The sequence below is a fragment of the Eretmochelys imbricata genome, chromosome 5, assembly GCF_965152235.1.
Source record: "Eretmochelys imbricata isolate rEreImb1 chromosome 5, rEreImb1.hap1, whole genome shotgun sequence".
NCBI classification, from domain to species: domain Eukaryota; kingdom Metazoa; phylum Chordata; order Testudines; family Cheloniidae; genus Eretmochelys; species Eretmochelys imbricata.
The window spans coordinates 109,691,944-109,709,427 of record NC_135576.1 but is presented as its reverse complement, the minus strand read 5'-3'; the positions used below and the strand labels follow the sequence as shown (position 1 = coordinate 109,709,427).

General features: G+C 38.4%; 1 protein-coding gene across 1 annotated transcript in view; it reads left to right on the top strand.

The window, feature by feature from the left end:
• BNC2 (basonuclin zinc finger protein 2) overlaps positions 1-11,743 on the top strand; it is a 399,221-nt gene extending 387,478 nt beyond the window's left edge. The window contains exon 6 of the mRNA XM_077816446.1: positions 11,083-11,743. Coding sequence (XP_077672572.1) covers positions 11,083-11,743 — 661 coding nt within the window. The remainder of the gene's footprint in view (positions 1-11,082) is intronic.
• The last annotated feature ends 5,741 nt before the right edge of the window (positions 11,744-17,484 follow it).

The following is a 17,484-nucleotide window of genomic DNA, read 5'->3' as shown; positions in this document are numbered from 1 at the left end:
GAATGTGCTCCTTCAAGAGAAGGATTGCCTTCAATAAAGAGGTAAATGATAGCATCATGTTTATTGTGGACGTAGGCAGCCAGTGCAATATGATAAACTGCAGGAGATACACATATCAGTAATCATCCACATTATTAGTGTCATTAATCATAATTCTAAAAATATGACAGCAGCAGCCAACTTTTTGACCAATTTTGCCTCTGCCTGTTGGCCGTTATAACTTCACTAATAGACTGCAGAGCTCCTGTGCGTGGCAGTTTGCATTGGGAATGGAAGGTTAATTATATTTGAGCTGCTGATTCCTTCTCTCTTCGGAGAAGACTGAGCACTTTGACAATCCCAGGAGCTCACTGCTGTTAAACCAGTAAAAGTACTTTATTGAAATTTTCTTTGTTGGTCAGGAATGAGTAGATGTTTCAAATGAGATATAAGCGCCAGGCTGGGATGGCTGCTAATGTGTCTTGCTCCAAAATAATCCTTGGACAGCAAACTGAACTCATACTTCCCTTAGATCTCTTTGCATGGTCTCCTGTGGCTCGGTAAAAAGTTGAAAATTTAATAACCACTGACAATGGTATGTATGGAAAAATCTCAGAGGATTGGCATTGCTGAGGAGTTGGGGTTTGAGTGGAGAGAGTTGGTATGATTGTTTAGGATAATCAGCTATCAGTTGACCTGAAAGTTGTACTTTATTTAGTAACGTAAAATTACTAATAGGAAAGCCCTGTTGAGTCCACATAGTGTTTTGTTATATATCTCTTCTGGTTCTATATAAATAAATCCAGCATTTTTAGATAACCAAAGCAGGGTGAATAGTGCATGAGGATTGGCTCTGCACTGAAGATAATAGAATAAAAGAACAGCAGAATAAAATCACTGAAAGGCTTGTGAATCTTCCAAGCAAATCTGATCTAATGTGTTGCTTTGCACCAGTATCTTGACAAATATATATATTTTGGTTTCAGGAAAGACTGAGTTTCACTTTGTGATTTTGCATTCACTCAAACCTGAAATTCAAAGTAGAATTCGTGGGTGAGATGTAAAACAGAAGAGACAGTTTGCACAAATTCCTTCAAACCCATTGCATTTTGCCTACTGTGGTAGGGAAATAAAATGAAAAGAAAAAAATGACTGATTATGAGTGTTGGATCATATAATATTTACAAGGATATAATTTGTACATATAATATTTACAAAAAATATAATTTTAAAAATAAATGTCAATTCATGTATTATTTGAACAACAAATACCTACAGGAAATCTGTATTCTTTAAGGGTTAAATTCTCCTGCACAGAGGGCCAGCACAAAACCCTAAGTACCACGTAAAACGTGGTAGGTGGATACGTGGTGTATAGGATCTTGTGGGGCATGCTCCGCATTGGGAGGAATTCCACCTGAAGGCTCAGGTAGAGTCTAGTAGCAGTCTAGGACAAATGGCCTGATTCTAAATAGTGCTGAACACCAACAACTCATGTTGAAAGATTGTGCTCCAAATGAGGTTAAATTCTGGCTGTGTAACATTTTTATAATTAGTTAGCTCACTTTGGAAATGTTTAGTGAGATAAATCTTTTTAATGTAAACTTTCTTCACTAGTCCAGATATTAGACAAGAGTGCTGGCTATTTTGTCATGAGACTCTGCTTCCAGGCAGCTGGTAAAGTGTGAGGTTGAAGTGTTACAATGAATTTATATCATTTCTGAGTAACTCTGGCAAATACTCCAGTGGTTATGCTTTTCATTTGTAATATCTTTTGATCTTTAATGGGCAACAATAGTTATATATTAAGAGTGTGACATGACCTTGATGCTTCTGAGCACACACAGCTGTTGTGAAAGGGTAATTCTGTTCATTCGGTAAGGATCGTCTCACTAACACCTCAACAGGTATGTACTGAATTATTGGGCCTTTCAAGAATCCCCAACCTGTCAGATTTTACTAATACATGGTATGGGAAGAAAACATGGCAGTCAGATATCAATTCCATATTTAACCTGAGCATCCACTCACATAGTCAGCCATTCTGCCTTCCCAAATACCATCTCAACATTAACATTTTTTATGCATTCCACAGTGATGACAAATTGTTTTTTGACTCTAGCTCTGGATTAAGTATGCAAAAGGCATGTTTGCCTCTGCCAACAAACCAATAATTCTCACTAACATCTTCAGAGTTACAACATTTATAAAGTTGCAAAGTGGAGTAAACAAACCATCTGTTTGGCTTTACCATATATGTCATGCTCTCTTATTAGCATATTACGATTCATTTAGTAAACAAAATTGGTGATTTCGTTCATGTCAAAGTTATGGGGAGCTTGAAGATGATTAACATTCCTGGGACAGGCACATTAATACATTGCTTCCTCTGCGAAGCTAAATGGCTTCTCAGGAGAATCACCCCTTGTTGACAAGATGAGACTGTCAATTTTGTTTGCCTGCCACATTAGGGGCCGTAAGGGGATGGCAAGCTCTGAGAAAGAGGAGCAGTTTAGGCAGCATAATTCACTGCGAATTGAGAAAAGAAGTCTAATTCTGATAAATGGTCGACCCCAATACATCCTACCTGTTATTACAACAGACGTGCCGTATCTGTGCAGTAAATTAGTTAAACCCCTAAAGAGCTTGGTGGGAGCTTATCTTCAAGTGAATAATTTGAGTGTAGCGGGAGCCGTCTTCGTGACCAGTGTGAATGATTTGTTTCATATTGAAAAGGATTGAAATGACTGGGTTCCGCATCTTTAATTTGAGAGAACTTGCTTGTCCTTCATTTCCTACATTTAATAAGCACTTCTTTACTTCTTTTTTTTTTTTTTTACTAGGTGCTGAACTGTATTTTACCTTTTGGATTTTCTTCCTGTGAAAGGTTAATATTTTCAGATTCTACACAATTTAAAGCCTCAAGAATCAATGTTATTGCCCAGGCTGCTCATAGTAAAATCACCATAGTTTCAAACCAAACCAAACCCAAGGCACATTAAGCACAATCAGATAAGAAGAAAACAGAATCTGCTTAAAACTGAAAATATCTATGTGAAATCCTGGCCCCACTGAAGTCCATGGGAGTTTTACCTATGACTTCAATGGATCCATGATTTTAGTGTCTTTCTGATCTATGTTATGTTGGCTTGGATGGATGGAGGGATTTTTTTTTTTTTTTTTTTTTTTTGTGTGCGTGTAAGACAGCCAGATGGTATTGAAGAGCGACTTAGACAGTAGGAAAATTAGAACTGCAAATGGAAAAATCATTTCTTAACCAGATTCCAGGTGCTAACTAAATTCTAGGAACTATTTTCTCATTCATTTTTAAAGTAAATAGGGGGAAATGGCTACTACTTCCTTCTTAAAGAAACATCAGAGCTAAGGCAAAGACTTTCTCTCATAACTATGCACACTGCTATGCTTAGCCAAGTTTTTACTTCTCATGCTTTGATTTTAGCTGTATGAAACCCGGCATTTTCAGTGTGCAGAGATTTTGAGAAAGAAAAAATTGGCTTAGCATATGTTCGCATATTCTGGGCTTTGTTTTGAGTTTCAGGCTCAAATAAACATGGAAACTGAAAGTGAAATTTAGGCAAAAAACTACAAGTCGTCGCCTTGTTTGGGATCAAAATCATGTGAAATTGCCAACTTTTAAACAAAACCATAAATCTTCATTTATAACCTCTGGGGCAAAGAGGATCCATATGGAACTTGGCCTTATTTGTTCACACCAACAAAGAGAGAGAGGAATTATTTATGGTGGACTAAGGGGCTATAACTAGGACAAATGGGATGGTATAAAAGTAAAATTTAAGCTGAATAACAGAAAAAAAATTCTAATGAGCTGTAGGCAGCTATGAAAAAAGTTTCCCTAGAGCAGCGGTTTTCAATCTTTTTGAGCTGAGTGCCCCATTTGAGTTTAAAAATTTGGTTGTCTTTCCCCGCCCAACCCAGACAAAAAGAGGTTAGTCAGGGGTGAACGTGGTGCTCCCTCCCCAAACCCCGCTGCATGGGTCTGTAGCCCAAGCCACATGGCATCGCCGCTCACCCCTCCAAACATTCTTAAGGGGGTGCACCCCATAGTTTGAAAACCTCTGCCCTAGAGGAACAGTGGAAATCTCAGTGGTTGGCTGACAAGGCACTGGAACATGTCCTCATGGGAGATGGATTGAATAGCACTGGCAAAAAAAAAAAAAAAAATGGTCTTGATGACCAGGTAGATTATCTCTAGCTTCTAGGAAGTGTTTGCAAATCGTAGCAAACATTCTGACAAATCTGTGCTGAGTTTTGATGGTGTAATGAAACCCCATGTTGGCTGAATGTTGTATGGTTTCAGGTTTCATAATAAAATATTAGCCACTTTCTAGTTATAAGTGATTGATTAGTACTATTGCCTGGAAACAAGAGGGATTTTTGTTATGTTGTGTTTTAATGTAATAACCCTACAAATATTTTTTTATCACGTTACTTAATGTCGGGATCACTTACAGTAATTTAAAGCAAAGCTGTCCAAAGAGTCAAGACCCACTGCTGCAAGCTACTGAGCATCGTCTGCTTCCATTGAAGAAGTCAGGTGGTGGCTTTGCACAATACCTAGTTTTTGGATAAAAGGAGCATTCACTTTCCAATCTGCACAATACAATTTCCGCAACATTCAAATGTCCATGAAGGGTGAACTTCGTCCCATGTAGACGGGCAGCCCTGGATTGGACCTAAGTGGTATATAGGCTTTGTATCAAGCCTCCACACAAAGGTGAATTTCTCCCTGTATTATTAATTCCCTTCCACTTCAAAAAAACAATAAAAAACATTCATACTAAATAAAAATAAACTAAAATAAAGCAGTCATTACATTTTTCTTTCCAATGAATAGATAGTAAATTAACAGAATCAGACTCATTGGCAAGTGTTGAAAGGAACTGCTGAAGAGTACCAGACTGGATTTATGAGCTGTATAAATGGCATGTGCATTTAATTGACCATATTTCTTAGACTTATAATCCCCTTTCTTTTGTTGATGCATAGTGCATCTCTTGCAAGTGAACCAGTAGGTGGGGTGGAACATGTGAATTTTATTTATGGAAGAATATTTTACTGAATTTCAGAATGAAAGGAAAAAATTACCACAAGTGGCATCACAGTCATATAAGATAACTGTCCATAGTCAATACAGCTGAGGGTTTCACAGAACTTCCAGTCTGACATGTTTGATAACATCCCTGCATGTCCGCAGCCACAGATTTCATCTTTATCATCATCATCATCTTTTTAGCAGTACTGATTCATTCTTAAGATTGTTGAGTTTAGACTGCAGAATTTCCCTCTGGTGAGAATTTGTCCACACTCTTCTGTCCACCATATGACTAATTCATGAATAGCTATATGGAAGAAGAATATTAATTACCCAAAAAAACTAGAGCCATTATGGGCTTCATAAAATGATTAGAACTTTGGTGAAACACTTTTGCTATTGTAAATAGCATTGTACAACATTGGGGGGGGGCAATCCCTTTTTACAAGGAAAATTATTCAAAATGGAAATGTCTATTAGCTAAGCAGATACATGTACACTTTTTAGTATAGGACTGTTTTTTAAAATCTCAGGTCCACAACCTCTCATTCTTCCTCCTTGCCTGAGATTGGGTAGACCTAGTTTCTGTGATTGGTTGGTATCTGTCCTTTGGTGATGCTCTTTGACCTTGTATTTCTCTCTTCGGGTCTTTAGCTTTCTAATTCCTTTTATTTAATATTTATGTTATAGCAACACCCAAAGGTCCTGATCAGGATCAGGGCCCCGTTTTGGTAGGTGATGTACAAATGTAGGGGCAAACATTGTCCCTGCCCTGAAAAGATAACTAAGAAGTCAAGGAGCAGACAAATGATGAAAGGAGAGAGAGACAAATTTGCTATGATTTTTCTGCACACATACACACACACACACTTGCCATTTGTATTTATTTTAGTTATGTAATTTCATAAATAAATACTAACTATTCCAAACTGCCTTGCAGCCTAGCCAGTGGACATGGTTTACTTTCTTGCAGACATTGTGTCATGAGAAGTTTTATGAAGGAGGAGTGGGTAGTAACCATACCGATCAGTTCACGGAAAGCATTTCATGCTTAAAGGATGATGTGGAAGAAAGCACAGGTATTCAGGGAGGATCAGTCAAACAGGTGGCACTCAAAGGCTTGCATGTTGCAGAAGCAGAGGATAACATGTTAAGAGTCGAGCGTAGATAAGCAGAGGGGGCAGAGTTGTGAAGGATCTTGAAGGTCAGGATAAGAAGCCTGAACTTGATGTGGTGCAAAGGGTGGACCCACTGGAGAGATCTAGCAGGGGTAGTGATGTGATTCGAGTTGCAGGTAAGGAAGATAAAAATAGCAGCAGCTTCTTTGTGAGGGGTGACACGGGTGACGGGGAGTCCAAAGAGGAAGAAGTTGCACTATTGAAGACCGGAGGTGATGATGACAACAATTTTAGGGCTCTGCTTATTCCTTCCTCTCTCTTTCTGTTTATGCTCTGTGCTTTTGGAGCACTGCCTTTGCTCATACACTCCATTCTGAATTTGTAAAATGCCTTTCACCATGGCTTTCAACACAATCAGTTTTGCTTCCAAGCCCCACTCTCTTTTACCTATTAATACTAGTGCCTTCCTGCTTCGGGGCCTTCTCCCTTTTTATGCTGCTAGTTTCTTCCAGGCCTCTTTTCCCATAGGCTCTCCTCTCTGCTTTCATATCTTCCTTCTGTCTCAGGTCCTGTATCCTCAGCCATCCTCACCCATACATGCACGCTGGAACACACACACAGACATCCGGGTCACCAGACTTTCTTTGCCATTGAAGCTCTGGAAACATTAAGGCATTCGTTCAGGAAAGCATCTCTATTCAGGACGCTACTCAAACACCTTCTTAAGTTCTGTCCTGAGTTGGGATCTTGCAGCACGCTGCCATGTTCTTAATGCACTGGACAGGAAAAGGAAGGAATGTAGAATCATTCTCCAGTGTAATGTGAACTCATTTTATCCCCTTTCCTATGCCACCAATCATTCACCCCTGACAATCTGAGTGGCTGGCAACTTCAACACAGAATATTCCAAATTCTAGGAGCTTTAACCTCTATGGCTTTGGTTTCAGCACAAAATTTCAAACCCACAATGTCCAAATGAATGCATGTTTTCCCCTCAGTGCGCTCCTCTGATCCCTAGTGGAATGTTTTTGCATATGATATTTAGGAGGATTATTAAACACAAATGAAATAGATTAAGAAATGAATGTAAAATAATCAATTCTTTTGAACTGTGGTTGCATAATGGAAATCGACTGCTATGAATGAACTTATGTTCCGAAGTTATGAACAGCAGAGCTAATGCACTGCCATGAGTTCATCTTTATTATTGCATTACACCTGAATCTATTGATAAAGTAGTTTTTTTTTTTTAAGCTAGGGATGGCACTTAATTGAATAAAAGTCAATGTAATTATATTAGGAAAAGCCAACAGTACTGCTGACAGCGGAAAAGGGACACTGCTGAACAGAGTGCCAGAACATGTCCACACATTTCTGCACATCGTTTAGCTGACAGATATTAAAGGCTGGTACATAGATTAATTAGATTACTGATTGCCACTGCTGTAAGTGAGAATTGAATCAGGGAGGCATCCTGCCCTATCATAGCATCAGTGGGATTGTGTCTTTTCACAGATCATCCTCAGGAAGGCATATGTCCATTTGGGGTCTCAGAGCATCCTTTTTAACCATGTTAATTTATTGTTATCTCTTCATTCAATGAATTTTGACGTTATTTTCACTACACATCTGGCTGCTGTTTTCCCAGCAGCGAATCAAGGAAACAGTAAGTGCAGATGTGTGAGAAACAACCGACAGCTACAGTTAACCCAGCCAGTTTTACATGGCAGCAAATTCCCATATTCTTTTTAGTGTGAAATCAAGGGTTGGGGAAAGAAGTAGGAGAAATGGTAAGAAATAAATCCAGAAGAGCATTTCAGGAGTTTGCAGTTAGCTGTTATTTTGATAAGGACAACTGTGCTTTTACACTCATGCAATAACTCTGGTGATACCCTAGCTGCTTGTCAGCTTATATAGGCTTTCACACTAAGCATTTCCTATGCCATGCTTAGCAACTTCCACTTGGAGTCATCTGCCATCTGACACTGGGAAGGCAAGGAACAACTGTGTTGAAGCAGGAACTGTAGGGACAACTTCTGTTTATCATTTATGTATGTACACACTGCTTGCATCTGTTTAGAGCTCATTTGTGGATGATGATGTGAATTTGCTTTGTCCAATTTGATTTATGAATTTGGATTGTGTGGCTGATCCAATATCCACCAAGACAGCAGTGTAAGTGAGATGATGGCTGACAGAAAATGATCTCACAGTCAAGACATTTTTTAACCTGTATTTTATCGTTTTAAGATTTTGTTTATTTTTTAAACCAGATATGTCTGGATTGGAATGTGAATTTGTTCTCTCTCTCTTTCTCTCTCTCTTTTTCTCTCTCTCTTTCTCTTTTGTGATCTCGATTTAGCAAAAGATTAGAAAGCTGATCTTATCACAAGGTAAGCTCAGCCTTCATAAGTGCAGTGTGGGGATGTATATAATACACTTCTGTGCCTACGAAAAGCAACCGTACTATATTTGCTTGTGTGAAAAGTGTGTTTCCCACGTGGGAATAGAACAATAAATGCTTTCCACTTTTCTTTACCCTTGAACATACCTCTCAATCCTCTCTCATTATGAGAGCTCCATTTTGGACCCAAATTTACCTACATCCTGTGCAGATCTGGTTGGAATAAAATGAAGTGCAGTATCAGTTTGACATCCGATCCATCCTCAGTCGGAGAACAGTAACCTGCACTTGCAGGAAAATGCGGTTGACCATTTCTATCTCTAACTGTTCACATTTATTACTGTAAATTATGTACAACAGACATGATGAATCAAGAAACAGTTGATAGAAAGTTAAATAAATTAACCCCACATCATTTTAATGTTTCTGCATTAGTATTTGTCTTATGACCCATACTGAGTCACTGTATCATATTTGGGACTTCAGCTTATTGAGAGATATGCTCTTGTGGGATTTCTAAAAATGAAGTTTCCAGTTAGGAAATACTGCCCATATCTCACTTTTAATTTTTTCTTTTGATGTTATTCTAGGACCCGAAAGTACAGAGAACATTGGGTCATTATGTACCCTCTTGTCCAATTTTTTATCCAGTACTTTTTATCTTTTTGTTTGTTATGCTATTCCATTGATAAATCCTCTCTCCCTCTCTCCCTCCCTCCCCACATTCAGACTCTGATCTTCAATTTACAATGCGCAGGCAGACCTGGTGAGCCCGCATGTTGTAAATTGTAGGTTCGTGTCCTTAGTTTGCAAACTGAAAATGTTAAGCAGTGGAATTTCACTAATTCTTATGTCACACATTTGAAATTCCAATCATTCTCCCCTCAAAATATCGGTCTCATCCTACTTCTCAGCAATGGTTCAAAATCAGAGTAATCTAATGTGAGGTCTTATAATTACTAAAACTTTATTTTGTATTATCGTAATTAAAGTGAAATATTTACCAGACATACTTTCTGTGATTAAGTGTTTTGATATTTTTATCATGTTTGTTGGTTTACTCACTAATTTTAAAAATTTTCCAGTCATTAGTGCAAATCAGTGAAGTTCCACTGTGCTTAAAATCTATAGAATATCTAAAAGGCTTATATCAAAAATGGAGAGTAAAATTCAGTGTTTAAAATAGGAGACTATATTTCACAATTACTGAGATGAAACCTTATGTTTCATTGCATATAAAGATCCTTAATTCTTGAAGATAAGACCCCAATCCAGCAAAGCACTTGAGAACATGCTTAACTTTACGCTCTTGGGGCCTGATCGAAAGCCCACTGAAGTGAGTGGGAGCTTTCCCAGAGACTCTTGAATAGTCCCACTGACATCATGCTTAAAGCTAAGCATGTGCTTACGTGTTTTAATGGATTGAGGCCAAAGTCCTGTGCATTCAGCCATAATTTTTACTGAAAATTCTATTGCTTGAGTCATTTCAAATTACACTGGACCAAGCACTAGGAAATATATTTTGGAGGACAATAACGCTGCTTTGACAGGAGGATGGACCAGATGACTTTGGGTGAGATTTTTAAGAACATCTAGTGGCTTTTCTTCACAGTGCAGCAGTGCACACTAGAGGGCTGTAAATTGTAGAGGCTCTAAAATGTGTGTTCTAACTTCCCTACATGTAGACCCTGCTGAGGCACTCTAAAAGGTACCTAGTGCGCATTATATAGACCCGTTTGAAACAGTACTACATAAATGTGCACTAGGAACCTGTTTGTTTGTCAGCGGGGTCTACACAGGGTACTTAGAGCACAACACTTTAGAGAGCTCTTAAATTTACATCCCTCTGATGCACATTGCCACACTGTGTAGACAAGCCCAAATTGACTTTCACTGGGACTTCTGCTCCTAATCCCCATAAGTGTTTTCCATCTCGTCTGGGTCTGATTCTGATCACCCTTATACTCCTTTGATTTGTGATTTTCACCAGTTTTAGTGAGATCACAATCAGGACCTGGGACTACATACTACCCAATTGTCTTACTCTTGTGCTTCTCCTGTACTGTGGGTTTTGGTTTTTCAGGGTTTATGGGGTTTTTTCTTCCTTGAATTACTGTTTCTGAAAACCCCATTTCAAGAATCAAAAACCGTATGTCACGTTGTTTATTAGGCTGAAGTATGCTTTCAACCGGAAACATAAAGGTTGCAGCCACTGCTGAGGCTAATGATGATGGGTGGTAGCGGGAAAATAAAGTAGGGTGGGTTGTGTTTTTGTTTTTGTTGGAAGGGGTTTTTGTTTACTTTGTTCTGTATTTTTCATTTTGTTACAAATTTCTCTTCTCCATTATATGAATGAGTGGATTTTCAAGAAACCAGGGGCAGCAGTAGCTTTCCATTATAAGTTATTGATAAATCAGAAATGCATGTTTCATGCTTGGCAACTATACATTTAATGAAAAATACTGTACATTTTTTTCTCTTTGTTCCCTTCCTTCTTCTTTTTGCAGGCACAGTGCTAACATAAACCTGCACCGTAAACTGTTGACCAAAGAACTGGATGACATGGGACTGGACACCTCTCAACCTTCTCTTAGTAAGGACCTCCGTGATGAATTTTTGGTGAAGATCTATGGCACCCAGCATCAAATGGGGCTTGACATAAGGGAAGACACCTCCTCACCAGCTGGTACTGAGGATTCCCACATGAATGGGTATGGAAGGGGCATGTCTGAAGACTACATGGTCCTAGACCTGAGCACCACCTCCAGCATCCAGTCCAGCAGCAGTATCCATTCCTCAAGAGAATCTGATGCAGGCAGCGATGAGGGGATTCTCCTGGATGACGTTGATGGGGCAAGTGACAGTGGGGAATCTGCACACAAAATGGACACCCCTGCCATAGGTGTAGGTATGGGTTCCGACCTTCCAGGATCCCTCATGTTCAACAATGTTTCAATGAGCAACGGTGGGATAATGTGTAACATTTGCCACAAAATGTACAGCAACAAGGGGACCCTCAGGGTGCACTATAAAACGGTGCACTTGCGAGAAATGCACAAGTGCAAAGTCCCTGGGTGCAACATGATGTTTTCCTCTGTCCGCAGCCGAAATCGGCACAGTCAGAACCCTAACCTGCATAAAAACATTCCCTTCACTTCAGTAGATTAGTTTAAGGATGGACACGCAAATGCCAGCTCTCACGGAGGGCCTACCATGTTTGAACTGCCATATACAGTATATATATTATGTGTATATATATGTGTGTGTATGTATATATATGTATGTATATATATGTGTGTGTATGTATATATATGTATGTATATATATACACGTGCACACACACACACACACACATATATATATATAAATATATATATATGTGTAATCTTTTTCTTTTTTAACAAAAGGAAAACACCAGGTGCTTTTGTTTGTTTGTTTTCATTTTCCTTCGTTGGGTTTGGGGTGGGGGTGGGGGCAGGGGAAGGTTAAGAAGGGATGGAATCTTTAACTGGGGGTGAAATACCCTCAATAAAAACCACAGAAACTTGCAATTAGCCCCAGTTTTGTTAGGAAATTCTTGGTCATCTCCAAAGAGACAAATTGTTCTACCCATGATTATTGTCTGCAAAAAAACAAAGAAGCAAAAAGAGGGTGGGGGGAAGAATTTCTTGGTTATCATTGTGTACTTTAAGCCGTTGGGAGAAACTTCTACTAAGCATGGCTGTTACACTTGTATATATATTGAGCCTTGAGAGGCCTATGATGTAAAACAATTGTATTGATGGTGGTTTAACTCTCTCTCTTTTTTAATTTTTACAGTTACATCCAGCTGTTAGATATGCAGAAAAAAAATAGTTTACTGGCTAGCTCTATTCAATTTATGTTAGCTTTAATGCACATTTTTAAAAGAAACACGGTCTTGTTTTAACTACCTGCTATATATAAGTAATACAGAGGGGCTGGCATGCTTTACAGTACCTGATCTGATACAGCTTTTTTGTCTTGTACTATTACATAAATCCAGTCATGCACTTTTTTCATACACTACAAGGGGATGTGTAATAATATCCATGCTTTTTTTTTCCCTTAAACTATTGCCATATTTTCAGTAAGTGTCTTTAAAAAAAACACACTTAGATAAAAGTGGTCTGGTCAGTATGGGGCATGAATGCCAAACAAAAAGTATTAGTATTTAGTGTTAATACAAAAGTGCCAACTTTGCACAAGTTTTCAGAAAAGAAAATATAACTAGTTACTCACTATAAACCAGAGGCTGAGTTTTTGGCTAACAGAAAAATGCTAGGGGAAGAAAAACATAAAGAACACTTGGTGCTTTTTTCAAATGTCAAATATTATTAGAATCAACAGTGCATCTTTATTTCTTATATGTTACATTACATAAAAGGAAAACAGAATTATGTGGTGTGAATCAGTGGAGGCATTTCCTCTGTTGAGCAAGGATAATATTGCAGGATATAGATGCCGAAATTACTTACTGCCGAACAAAGCTAGATACAGTGAATCCATTCTGGTGCTCCTTAGTCCCGGGCTTTTGTGTTCTTTAAAAAAAAAAAGAAAGAAAAAGAAAGAAAGTCTTAACTCTGTTGTTCTGTAAAGTTGTCTGATTTGCATTGGAAAGTGCTGTAGTATGATTAAGGCATGTTTTATAAAAGCAAACAAAAGACATTAATGGCAGAAGCACTTAGAAGCACTGAAAACACATGCTGGACTTTTTATTGGTTACCTTCCCTTTGGATAAATTAGAGGCAAAACCAAAGCTATAGTTGTGTTAATGTTTTGTGTTTTACGCATATGGTTCATCAGAGAAGAATGAAAGTAAGTCCAGGAAAGAGAGAGAGAGAGAGAGAGAGAGAGAGAGAGAGGGAAGAAGCAGTTGAGAGAGACAGAGGGAAAGGCTGCCCTCCGAATCTTTTTTTGTTTCCGGTGTTTACACATGGTGCTTGAGCTGGTAAACCGCACTGGCAGCCTAAGCTACCACAACATACTGACTGAATGATGATATTTACTTAAGTTCAGCCTACAGCCAAAACCATTAGGGTGTGTGTTATAGACTTTTTTTTTAAGCCAAGAAATATTTCAGCATACAATGCTCACTTAAAGACAATGTATTCCTTTTCTGTATTTAATGGCCTAGAACATTTCTCTTGTTATGCTGAGAGTCAGAAATGCTCCTTTGTTTCAGCTTCAGGTTGTTTTGATTTGTTGTGTATTTTGATCATTTTGTCCACGTGAGCATTCACTCCTGTTAAATTTGCCAGAGGAAACTGTTAATATGGATCCTTTCCCTTTAGGATTTATTGTACATTTCAGTATTCCAAAAGTAAGACTCAACAGATAATGCAGTGTTTCCATTTGTAGAAAATAAAATTTAAAAAATACTTCTAAAGAGACTGAAAACATGCTTCTATGGGATGTGTTATTTAAGGCGAGCTTCTGGTCACTCTTTAGTAATGTACAGTGAGAAAAGACTGAAAACATCTGTGGATTCCATAGAAACTATATGAAAAGTCCAGTGTGTCAGACAAGAAATATGTGTCAGACAAGAAACCCTAAGCAGTTTTTGCTGACTTATTATTTTACATTTTTTCACTTTTCCCCAAATTCTTAAATATTTTCCTCGTCAAATTAAGTGAAGAGGTTTTATGTTTGTACATGTCCAGTATGTTTTTGAAAGAGGGAAGTTAGAACAGTAAAGGTGAATTCTTCTCAACATATGAACCTTTGTAGTGTTATCTGTACTGCACTCCTGTCACAATCCTAAGCTATTAGGAACCAAGCAAGATGGAAAGTTTGAAAGACAAAACAAAAATAACTGAATATCTACAGAAAAACACTGTTTTTGAAGTATGTATGGTATAAATAAATATCTTTTTTTAATGAAAAACACATTTGAGGTATATAAATAATTCTTTACTGGATGAATCACAGTTCTGCATTCTCATTTTACTCTGTTTCTGCTAAAGGTCAAATGGTTTTGGTAAACTAGTTTGGAAACTTAAACATCATCAGCAGATCAATTCAGCAAATGAATTACACAGAAAATGTCTGTTTATTACACAAAATGAAACAGGATGTTAGAAGAGTATAACGGATCAGAGACAAACCTCCGCAAGTTTTTATAAGCCTTGCAGTCCTGTTGTCACGACATCCTAAACTAATCCCCCATTGTGCTTAAGCACTGTAGGAGAAGATGACTGTTTATAGAAAAGCTCAGCATTCTTCAGTATCACCCTCCCACTCCTTGGAGAGGATCTTACATGCTGCCATATCTAGACGTAATTAATGTATTCCCCCAACACTTGTGATGGCTTATGACAGTGGTTGGTTTTGTGAGGACACTTAAACTCCCATTGAACTGAATGGAAGCTTTTTCCCCCCCATGCCGCTCACTAAGAGTCCAAAGTCATCAGCAATATTCCTGTGATAAAACTTGCATTGTTTGAAATTTTGTAAAAATCCCAAATCCCAAGGCATATCAGTGGCTTGTGTAAAATGAGTTTGGTCTTAATCCAGTTTCTAGTGGACATCATGGGAAAAAGCCCACCGTAGCTGGCGTTAGCGGGCATTCTCAGCAGAGACCATGGATGGAATGAGTATAGAGACTGACGGTACTGTCTCTCCAGGTCAGGACTGAGATGCATTGATGTGGGGAAGCTTGCACTCCTGCCCATGCTGTAGTTGTTCTGTGACTGGCTCTTCAGTTTCCAGAGCTGTCAATCCAGCACCTTTCACACGAGCCTAAATTGGCATGGTGGGGGAGGAGGGAAAGGAAACACTTCAGTTTACTCATTTCAAGGAGAAGTTGCTATATCTGAAAAAGTTATGTTCCGGTAGTTAGTGAGCACGTGTGCTAAGTTACTTTAATATTTTGTTCATTTCAAAATAGATGTATTTTTTGTAAATATCAAAGGGGCTTATTCCACTGTGAGGACTCACTGCATGCTAAATCTCCTTCTTTAAAGAGAGCCACTTCTTGTCTGGAGCTTGTGTGCTTTTGCTGCTGCTTTTTTTTTTTTTTTTTTTTTTAAAGAAAGCATCTGATACCAGATAAATACTATGTTCCTTTTGAATCCCTGGTACTAAACCATTTTCGAGAGAGGCAGTGTGGTTGAAAAGCAGGAGCCAGGAACTCCTGAGTTTTGGCACTGTCTGTCTGCTTTGGTCTTGGGTAATTCACTTTACTCGTCTGTGAATATGGGGATAATAAATAATAATACGTACCTCGCAGGGGTGTTGTGAGGATTAATTAGTTGTTTGTAAAGAGTGAACATAAGTATGAAGTAGTATTATACAGATTACCATATTTAGATCATGTCTGTGAACTAGGTTTCAGCCTGATAGATGTTGAAATGGGTGAGCTTGGAACTCTCCCTCCAGGCCCATGAAAAAGAGGTTGATAATGCAAAACCCACCCAACACTTAAAGTACAGCAGGCAGCCTGGTTACCTTGTAATAATGAACATGTACTGCAAGCACTTGGTCACAACTGAATGTGATCAGTTGTGGAAGGTTTAGGCTAACATGCCTATTTAGCACTTACACATTGCTCTAAAAAAAACCCTGTAAAATGTTTTTCAGGAACCCTGCTCATAAAAATTGACTATTTCCCAGGGAAATTTAGACACTTTCCAATTGGAAATTGTGGACAGCATTTGTTCTGTATAAAATTCACATCTTTTCTTTCTTTCTCTTGTGGAAGTAAAACTCCATCTCCTCCACTCATTCCAGAAGAATGTAAATGTCCCTTCTCCCATTCTCCCCCTCCCACATCGCCAAAAAAGGAACTGATCGGGGAAATAAGTCAGGTCATGCCCCAACATGCAAAGTGTGTGCTTGGGCATCGCAAGAGCTCAGCTCAGGATCAGGCCCGATATATTTAATGCTGGAAGGGGGACTGCATCACTCCTATCTGTCTGGGTTTACCCTGTCTGTCTGGGTTTTATCTATCTAACTTATTAAATACAATTAAGTATCCAGCACAGTTGTTTGTATAGTGATCAACATTTTGTTTGAGCCATTCCAAAGATAAGGACCATCCACAAAATGAGCGATCACGATTTGAATTCCAAAGCACACTTTCCTTCAGTAAGTCTTACGGTTTTAAAATCTAAGGACTTGGGTTGGACCCGTTTTTAGCAGTAGTATATGGCACATCAGCTATCTTAAACTTACAGGACGTCTTTTGAGAAATACATTTGCTTCCACTCAACAAATTCCCAAAGATTTTTCACTGTTTTTGGAAAGGAAAACGTTTGTTCAAGAAATGTACACATGCTCCTTTAAATTTTAAATGCCAACTATTTGTTGAAATAAAAAATAGAAGTATTCTTTCCTCTGACCCCCAAAGACTGTTTTCTTTACTTCTCTTTGTTTAGGTATATTAACAGAATGGTTTTTTTATTTGAAGAAAAGGTGAAAAGTTCTCTGAAGTAGGTGCAAGAAAGCAGCTGGAGTTCTCTTTGGGGAGAAGGTGAGTGGCAGATGCATGATGGCAGCTGGTGTGTGTCGGGTTTTTTTGTTTTTTTTCAGAGTAACAGCCGTGTTAGTCTGTATTTGCAAAAAGAAAAGGAGTAGTTGTGGCACCTTAGAGACTAACCAATTTATTTGAGCATGAGCCTTCGTGAGCTACAGCTCACTTTATCGGATGCATACTGTGGAAACTGCGGAAAATTAATTAATGTCTTCTGCAGTTTCCACAGTATGCATCCGATGAAGTGAGGTGTAGCTCACGAAAGCTTATGCTCAAATAAATTGGTTAGTCTCTAAGGTGCCACAAGTACTCCTTTTCTTTTTGCTTTTTTTGTTTTTCTTGTGTCACCACTTTGCTGCTATAGTAACACAACAAAACAGTGACTTTAGAGCTACTTTGCTAGATAAGGATCAGCTTA